This window comes from Canis lupus, chromosome X (assembly GCF_048164855.1).
Source record: "Canis lupus baileyi chromosome X, mCanLup2.hap1, whole genome shotgun sequence".
In the NCBI taxonomy this organism is placed as follows: Eukaryota; Metazoa; Chordata; class Mammalia; order Carnivora; family Canidae; genus Canis; species Canis lupus.
In genome coordinates this window covers 23,100,446-23,109,991 of record NC_132876.1, presented here as the reverse complement: position 1 = coordinate 23,109,991, position 9,546 = coordinate 23,100,446, and the positions used below count along the sequence as shown (strand labels likewise).

The window sequence follows — 9,546 nt, the reverse complement described above, 5'->3', positions numbered from 1 at the left end:
GCAGAGAGGAGGAGGGGAAAGAAGGCCCAGTCCCTGGTGGGGGCATCAGTGACAGAAGAGGCTTTCTGGACCCTGGCCAGTCCCCACATCCAGACCACGGGGTGTGGGGGAAGCAGGTGCCCAGCTGCCTCCTCAGGGTGGGCCTGGAAGCAGCAGCAGTAGCAGCAGCAGCAGCAGCGTTAGCAGCAGCAGAGGTGAGGGGGAGAGGCAGTTAGGCAACGTCGGGGTTATTGTGGGACTCGGAGGGCCCTGACTCCCCCGTCCCCACACATACATAGATGGCCATCAGGCTCTTGTCTCCCCTTTCCTCCCTCCTGGGAGGTCTCTGAGAAGGCAACCTGCTCAGACCTATACTTCCTCCCTCTTTTTTTCCTTCCTTCCTTCCTTCCTTCCTTCCTTCCTTCCTTCCTTCCTTCCTTCCTTCCTTCCTTCCTTCCTTCTTCCCTCCCCGGAGGAAAGGCCACTGGGAAAGAAGGTCCAGTCAATGCAAAGGGAAGGCCAATTAAGGCTCCCTGCTGGCTCCCAGAAATCAGTGTCAGTAGGGGTTGGAATGAAAGCCTCAGTACCTGGGTGGCCCCTATGAGAATACCAAGGCTCTGGAAGTGCAGCAGGTGGGGCAGCTGGCCAGTGACCGGACCTTTGCAACTCAGGTTGGGGAAGGACAGGCAGGGGCAGACTGGGGAGGCAGGAGAAGCTGGGTCCCCCCCACAACCGGGCAGTTCATGGCTGCCCCTCCTTCTCAGCCCCGCCCGCCCCAACCCCAAGAAAGGCACTTAATGTGTTGCGAAAAGATATCATCAAGAGGGAAGAGGACATCATCAAGTGGGAGCAGGGAGACCTGGGTCCTCATTCTGGCTCAGCTGTGACCCTGAATAGATCACCGACCCTCTCCAGGCCTGCTTTCGCAGGAGTTTGCATAAGGGGTCTGAGCAAAGTGATCGCCAAGGTTCCTTTTGGCTCTGACATTCTGTGATTCTTGGCAAAAAACACCCCTGCTTGGCTTTAGCTCCTGAGCGAGAGAGCTTGAACTAGCGGGCAAGGGAGGGAGGGAGTTGGGAGGTGGGGTGGGGGGCAGTGTTAGGAGACAAAAAAAGGTGACAGAGGTGACAAGGTACTTCACAGCCCCTCTCCTTTGTTTCTTCCTTAAGCCAAACACGGCCCGGGGAAATGGCCACAGCAGCTAGTCTTCCTCCTCCCCAAAGCTTTTCCCCTCTCCCTTTTGCCAGAGGACCGAGCCCCATTGCAATGTCCCCCTAAGCACCCCGTCTGCGTCGCAATGCCTCAGCCCTTCCAACCGGCACCTCTGGGTGAGGGGCCAATGGGACTCCAAAGCCTGGGACTGGCAGGAGCCCATTGAAGAAGGCGGTGGCCTCCCAACCCCCACAGTACCACCCCCCCTTCCCAGGCACACAGGAGGCAGGAAGGGTTATGGGCGGAGCTTGGGCTGCTGGATGGGAGAGAGGCGGGGACCAGAGAAAGGGGAAGCCTGGTCTCCAAAGTCAGTCCAGTGAAGGGCCAGGAAGAGGGGCTGAACGGATCCGTGGGAGACAAAGGGAATCATCGCTGAGGCAGGACTGTGCCTTTGGGGAAGCCGGTGGGTGAGAAGAGCTAGGACCATCAGCAGCGAGGACAGGTGCGACAAGAGAGGCGAGTGGAAGTGAGGGCTCCAGAGAAGCAAACCAATCTATGGAGTAGCCAGAGTTGCAGGAGGCGGCGACTCGGGGGCCCCTTCCATCCTAAAGAGACAAAAATGACAAGAGAGAAGTCACTGGCATGTCCTAGGTCAAAGGAACCAGCCGGGCAAGGAAAGGAGACGGCCTTTGTTCCCCTCTCCCCACAACCCTGAACCTAAGCCCAAGGCCCGGGAGTTGATGCCACCTTGTCCAGGCTGGAGGGGTGAGACAGCAGGCCCGGCCACAGGGGCAAGCAGGCCTGTCTTTCTCTGCTACTGCTTGCATTTTTTCTTTCTTTCCTATGGCTCTGGGCAACTCTCTTTCTGTTCTCTGCCTGCTGCCCACCCACCACCCCTGCAAGGCTCTCTGCCTCCCTCTCCCCTCTTTGGTAAAGATCCACCCTGCACATGGGTCGGATACCCTGAGGCCCCCCTCTCCAGCTCTCAAGGCCCCCCAGGACTTCTAGAACTCTCCAAGTGGGCCAGCCTGCACAACCCCAGGTGGAGATTGGCCCCAGGCGGCCAGCTCCTCTCCAGGCCTTGGTCTCCACATCTGTAAAATGCAGGGGTAAGATGGGCACTCTGGAAGCCCCTATGCTGTGTGCCGGCCCAGAACTGCTTGGTGCAGGTGTCTGGCCAGCAATAAGCAGCAGGGTCACTCAACTTCCGGGCTTTCCCTCCCCTGCTCCTTCCGCTGCCCACTGACTAGAGAGAGGCTCAAGTACCTGCTTCAGAAAGGCATGGGGCCCTTATGGGAGAGGCGTGGCCGCTGACGGCGAAATTTCTTCCGACCGCCCTGCCAGGGCCCCGGTCCGTTTCTCGAGCCTCTGGGCTGCACCAGGTGGCGGATATTGCCTTCCTCCAGCGCCTTGCCGTCAGAAGGCTGCAGCAGCGGCCCTGCAGGAAGAGGAAAGCCTGTTAGCTAGGGAGGCTGATGCGAATGGACAGAGGGCTGCGGGCTCACGGTAGGGGCAACGTCTCCACGAGGTAGTACTCATTGAAGCTTCCCTTTGGTTTTATCTTCCATCTTGGTGAACAGTTTGCAATTTTTACACTGGCCTGGGCCAAACCTACTACTCATATCTCGTAATTTATGGAGCTGACTTTATGTCCTTTTGGCAGTTCTACCACGTTTCTGGCAGGGACAAACGTGTTCTTCATTTAGAACATCATTGGGGGGGTACAATCTGGAGCATATGTCTGTACTTGGTTAGGGCACAGCAAGCAAGAACTCCCCATGGCACCCTTATCACAGATGCACTTCAAACATTTCACGCATACAATGAAATGAATCCCCTACCACCACATACCCATCACCCGGGTTCAACAGCTATCCAGATGGAGTCACATATGCATTAGTTATCCCTTTTCTCTTTTTTCTTAGTGGAAGTATTTTACAGCAAATCCAGAACACCACGTCATTGTGCTCTGACATCCTTCAATAGGCAGGTGACCCACTTTGAGATCTCCTACCTCACCCCTGGGCACCTCATCAGTGTTTCAGCCTCACTAAGGCTCCCTTGTTCCCTGTCATCTCCCTGTGGGTATGGCTGGGGTGGGGAGTCATCTCTGGTTCTGTGAGCCTTAAGCTGGGTTCTATTCAGCCTGTGACCAGATTTAGAGGCCAATAAATATTATCAGAATGAATGAGTGACCCAGTGAGTGGACGGCCACTTGAAGCAGCAAGTCTGTGCATCAGGAGGGGTGTAGGCTACTGTTACTGGCACTTCCCCACCGAATGCCTGTCTCCTTTCATCCCCAGATCACACTTCTACCCTGTGTCTGATGTAAATTCCTTCCATTTAAATTCCAGTTCTCTTCTACTCTCTGGGACTCTGCTCTACATCTGTCCACATCTGGCTTAGAGTAGAAGCCTCCAAATGCCAGGCCAAGGCCTGACAAGAGAATCCAAGTGGTGCTGGATGCTCTTGAGTGTAGTGAGGGAGGCTCTCATAAAGGCTGCAGGACAGCCACGGAAGGTGGGCTTGCACTTCAGAAACACGCCTGGCCTCTGGAAGCAGGAAGAACAGGCAGATGAGATGGTGTTGGGCAGAAGGTGGACTTGCAGGGAACTTGTGCAATGCCAAGTCCAGGGCTGGCCTGCAGAAATATGGCTTCTGAGGTCAGTGATCGCAAATCCCAGTCTCTCTCCTCCCACACCACCGGATTCGCCTTCAGCTGTATCCCTGCCCCTAAAGCCCCATTTCCATCCATCCAGGCATCCCCACAACTAGCTCACAGTTTCCATATAACCACCCGTTGGCTGCTAGCCCCCCAGTCATGCCCCTGGCTGCTCTTCCTTTCCCTCCTCCTGTCTCCAGCATCCCCATGCTCTGGTTCCTCTGTTGGCTCCTTGGCTCTAGTGATTCCTCCTCCGTTTGCACACAATTTCCAGGCATTTATCCTCCTCTTGGGCCAAAAGCAGGCGAGGCTTGTCCTTTGGGCCCTCCCCACCCAGGCTCCCAGGGCCTGCTGCTCTCTCAGACACGCAAGCCCACTGCGCACATGCGCACACTCTAGTCCTCCACCCACCTTCCCCAAGAAAAGTCACAGGCCCATTAGGATCCCACTGCTTGCCAGCCACACTTCCGTGCTTCTGGTTGGGGTAGGTTAATGTGTCAGCTCATCCCCTAATAAGAATTAAAACCCATCACCGCAAATGAGACAATGAAAACACAAATTATATTCGCACTTTGGGGAGGTAGGGCAGGAGGCCACTTCTGTCTGTCATAAAGCCATTTGCAAAAGGGCTGGACTGGGGAAGGAGAGAGGAGGGAAGGGCCTTCACTAAGTGCCTCCCCACCCCACTCCCAAACTCAGGTGCTACAGCTTCTGCCTTGTGTTTTGGGGTCCCCTCAAGGCTCTCCCTGACAACTGAGGGGGATAGGAATGATGCTGATGAGGAGTCATACTCAGGGTGGGAAGGACTGTGCTGAGGGTGTGGCCAGGCACAGGGAAGGACCCTAGGGGCCTTGGGTTCTTCAGTTCATGCCCTCTACTACTGGGGGTGAGTGAGGGTGGGCCGATGGCACAGGCACAGCCCCACGGGTAGAGTGGGCATGGAGAAGAGGGTAGGGGAGGACATTACCTCAAAATATTCAGTACTTAGGACTGTGAGTGTTGCTGGCAGTAAGGGAGGGAAGGCTAGGGTTGAAAGGCCTTAAGTGGGGGAAGGCCGAGAACCAGGATGGAGAACAGGGAGAGTGGCTCAGACTCTGGCCAGGGAGACATCTAGACTTCAAGCCTGTAGAAAACCCCCCTGAGCTTCCTGAACAATCAGCCAACCCCCAGAAAGCAGCCACCCAGAAAGCCCCTGGCACGTTGCATCCCATCGGGTGGGGGGCTCACTGTCTTCTTTGTAGCCTGAAGTCTGTAGCTCCTCCCACACCATGATCCCATCACCCACCTGTTTCCTCCTACTTTGGATTCTGAGTCTGGTTCACCCTGAGATAAGCTGACACCTGAAACCCAGGCTTTATCCTGTCCAACTTAGAGGCTGTTGATTCTCATCACTGCAAAGGTCCTGGCTGCCCCAAAGAATCTCCCCTCTAGAAACAGGGGCCATTCTCAGTATGCTTCAATATTTTCTTCTAACTCATTTGCTACTTAGAGGGAGGCTGGGGCAACTCCCTGGAAGAATCTGAAGCCCAAAGGGCCTGGAGCCTCTGCTCTCTGAAGCACCATCAGAAGGAAGCCTGAAGGAAGCCTCAGCAGCTCTCCACGGAGCACCACAGCCAGGGGTGGACAGGGTTTGATGGTTGTGCAGTGTAAACTCCCAACCCCGCCTGCCCATGCACAAAGAGGTGTGTGTGACTTTTCAGGAACATGCCAGCCTCACCAGGAATGACGCACCTGTTTCTCCTCTTGCCGTCCAGTCTATCTTGTGACTGCTTTCAAAGCCCACATGGGTGCTGTGGCAGGGACCCCGCTGACTATGCCCCCTCCACTGTTCTATGTATGATATGGCAGCTCTCTCCAACTGAGGCACCCGTCCTTGGTCCGCTTAGCACCGCTGTCTCCCCCTTGGCCGGAGCTATCTTCCCATGCCAGCTCTGCTGCCCTTGGACACACCACATTCTGGCAGCCTGGCCATTCACTTCACATGCATTAGTCTTTTGCCCCAGAGGCCTGACTCAGGTTACAGGAGTGCTTAGCACTTAGGGACTGGGGATGGAGGAGAGATGCCCCCTCCCTGAGAGGGTGAGGTACAGTAGGCTGTCTTCACACTAGCACTGTGACTGCAGGCTTGGAGCTATGGCTGAGGAGGTGGGGAGAAGGCGGAGGAAAAGGAAGGGGAGAGAGGGGGGCAGGAAGGGGAGAGAGGTGCTCAGACAAAGACCAAGGGACACTTGGCCCTGGCCCAGCAGCTCTCCGACTCGGAAGAGCAAGGTGTATCCCAGGTCAGGAGGCAGTGGAGGAGTTTGAGTGTGTTCAGTGAAGGGAGAGGGGGACATTCCAAGTTGGGACATAGTGTATTGTGGAGGAAGCAAGATTTTCAGGTCTGGGACTATTTTAAAAACTATTTATTTGAGAGAGAGAGCGCAGGAGCAGGAGAGGCAGAGGAAGGAGAAAGAATCTCAAGCAGACTTCCTTCTGGGCACAGAGCCCAATAAGGGGGTGAGAGGGCTTGATCTCATGACCCTGAGATCACAACCTGAGCAAAAACCAAGAGTCGACCACTCAACCGACTGTGCCACCCAGGTGCCCCTGGGCCTGGGACTTTGACTGGAGACTCTGGCTGGGGAAAGCATGCAAGTCTGGGCTGAGGGCAAGGTGGTTCTGGGGTCCCAGGATAGGAGGCAGGAGGAGCAGGACATGAGTACCTGGACTCTTGGCCGGTGGCCACCTGCACAGAAGGGTCCCTCCTTGGCTCCTAAAGATGTCATGGGGTGGAGACAGCAGTGAGAGCCTTGGAAGTGTCCAGTGCCAGGCTGAAGCAAAATGTGAAGGCAACAGATTTACCCACATAAGGGCACGAAGCTAGATGATCTAATGAAGAAGGGTGACTTACAGCAAGAGGCAGTGGGGTCTGGGCCAAACACAGTGTTCCCTCCCTTGAAACTGGCTGTTCCCTTAACCAGCTGGACCCCCAAAAGGGTCCTAGTGGTGGTCAGTTGCCAAAGGGTCCCCACATAGGCTCTGGGGGACCACCAAGTATGCAGATCAGGAAGCCTCAGCTTCCTCTGGGATGCCTTCGCTGTACCCATTTTTTCTTCCCTGAAGGTACAACTTTGTACTGTTTGCCAGTGGTGGTGTCATGTGGGTGTCTCGTCTTGCCAACTGCATTGGATGGTAAGTGCCTGGAGGGCAGGCCCATGTGGTGTCCTTCATTCATATCTTTTGCTCTCTCTTTGCCTGCCTGACAAGAGTTTTTGAGGAAAAGCCTGCTCCCTTCTTACCAAGGAAGAGGCTGACCCAGCACTTGGGTCCTGAAGAAGACCACTGGATAGCTAGCTGAAGGAAGGGGGGCCAGAGCCAATCAATGTACATTCCTGAGAAGCCAGGCAGTGCTCCCAGGGCGAGGGCAGTGCCAAAAGGCAAGAGCAGAGAGAGGAGGCAGCCTGCAAAGAGAGAGAGGTGGAGCCCCGCCAGGCCCCTCAGAGGCTCCTGGGCTGCAGGCCACCGTCCTGCTCTGGAGGGTCTGGAAGTAAGTAGGGCCCCATGCTCTTCATCTAGGAAACCTGCTGCCCTGCCTTCTCCTTCCCTCTGCTCCCACCTTCCTGTGACTCCAGCCCTGGCAGTGCCATTAGTCCACCTGGTTGTGGCCTTTCCCCTTCTGTGTGTCAGGCAGGCAGCAGTGACAGCCAGATCACAGGACTGTGGCACCCCGAGGTAGGAGCTGACAGCCCTAGGAGACACTGACTGCACAGGGAACAGGCAGCCTGGGCTGGGGCTGCCAGGGCATCCGTGGGGCCAGGTTTGGGGAGAGCAAGGGAGCACTAGTGCCAAGTATGCCAGGTGGGGGATGTGGGCAGGTGGGGGAGAAATGTCTCCCCTCCCAGGATTGCACGGAGGTGTCCAGTCAGGCGCATGCTTCCTGGTTTGGTGCCTGGAGACAAGGGGACTAAGGTGAGGGGCGCCTGTGCCTGGGGCCGAGTAAAAGCCGGAGCCAGGATATCGGAGAATGAGTCCTTGGGGAGGCGCGGAGTGTGTGGGGAGAGCCTCCTGTGTGGGAGCAGGAGAGCAGAGCAGATAGGACCTTAGGGCGAGGAAGAGAAGACCAGCTTGGCCAGGCCCTGCCTCTGCTCACATGCAGGCTGAAAGGAGCAACAGCTGGGCTCCACGCCGCCGCCCCCGCCGCGCGCTCCTGCCTATGCAACAAGTGTCACGTCTGCATCTTGGCACATCATCCCGAGTGGCCCGCACCCCGGGCCCGGCGCGCAGCCCCTAGCCTCCAGGGGCCGGAAAACCTTCAACTCGGGAGGCCAGCCCACCAGGCTCAGGTCAGCTCCCTTCACTCACTGATTGATCCATGGGGAGCCGGACATGCTCCCCAGCTTACCCACACCCACACATACCCGCCACCACGTGGGGTGCGGGGAGCGGGAGCCCGGGCGCACACCCGCGGCCGGCAGCTCCGCGGACTTCTCGCGGCCGCGGAGAGGGGCGAGGCACCGGGCGGGTGATGCCTGAGACCGAGCGGAGCACCCTCCCCGCCAACAACCCCCCACAGCCGCCCCTCCCCTCCCTCTCCCCCGCCGGTCCCGGCCCAAGGCGCCCCGTCAGTCAGTCTGCGGCCCGGCGCGGCTGGCGCGTGGCTGCTCCTGCTCGGCTTGTGCCCGGGTCCGGGAGGCGGAGAGCGCGCGAGTTGGGGGCGGAGGGAAGGGAGGGCGTCGGCTGTGGTCCAGGAGCGCGGCGAGGGGCACGCGGGCGAGTGGCCGGGCACGCACTCACCTCCACACGCCGCGGTCAGAGAGAGCCAGAGCAGCAGGAGCGCCTGCACGCAGCGCCGCAGATTCATGCTGCTCCTCGGCGGCCGCTGCAGCCCTGGCCGGGCGCCCCGAGGCGAGGAGAGGCGCGAGCCGCGGGTCGTGCGTGCGTGCGGGCGGGCGCGGAGCTCGCGTGGCTCCGGGGCTGCGCCGCAGGCTGGCCAGCTGCCGCGCTCGCTCGCCGCCTCCTCTCCTGCAGCCTCCCTCTCCTGCCGCGGGGGCAGCGCCGCCAAGCTGGCCTCGGCTGGCGGCTCTGGGGACAGAGGCGAGCTCTTTCCAGGAGGCTGGCTGCTCGGCGGCGGCTTCCAACTGCCCAGGGCCCAGGCTGCCAGCGAGAATGCTCCCCGCTCACTCCAGGGGCTGCATTTTGTAGCTTGTGGCTTGGCCACGAGCCCACTTGGTCATGTGGTCATCGGGAGGGCTGGAGGGGGGGCCAGGAAGAGGGAGAGGGAGCGAGCCTCCCGCACCGCCCCCCTCCCAGCACGCATTCTGCAGCCTCAGCCAGGGAGCGAGAGGGAACCTCGAGGTGGCCACACAACAAAGGCGACACGGCCGTTCTGACAACCCACAACGGCTCCCAGGACAATGCCCTCCTGGCCTGGGGCCAGAGGGTTTAGGAGACCTGAAGGATTTCAAACACAGGAAGCATTTGGGGCGGTGGAGGGGCACACTTAACTCTTTCTCACCTCGCTTCCTTAATGGCTGTCAAGGAACCGGGGCACTCCTGGGAGGACTCAGCCCAGGCTGCCCCCACTCATCCCCTCCACCTCTGACCAGGCTCCTTCCCTCTGCCCCTCCCCAGCCAAGATCCACCTCCTCCCATTAGCCCTCCTTTCTCCTCTGCATCTTCAGCTGGGTTTGTCTTGGGGCTAACTGTCCAGGCTTATGCCCAAGACTGTTTAATTGCCCAGGGCCCCCGGAGGCATCTTCTACCTGCAATGCCCA

At 58.4% G+C, this 9,546-nt stretch overlaps 1 protein-coding gene across 1 annotated transcript; it reads right to left on the bottom strand.

Annotated features, from left to right (window-relative positions):
* Window positions 1–385: 385 nt before the first annotated feature.
* Window positions 386–8,955, bottom strand: APLN (apelin). The gene is made up of 3 exons (XM_072815363.1): window positions 8,567–8,955; window positions 2,398–2,569; window positions 386–1,736 (listed from the first exon to the last, which is right to left on the bottom strand). Exons 1-2 carry the CDS (start codon window positions 8,631–8,633, stop codon window positions 2,403–2,405), a joined length of 234 nt encoding a protein of 77 aa, XP_072671464.1. The 5' UTR covers window positions 8,634–8,955; the 3' UTR covers window positions 386–1,736; window positions 2,398–2,402.
* Window positions 8,956–9,546: the final 591 nt, after the last annotated feature.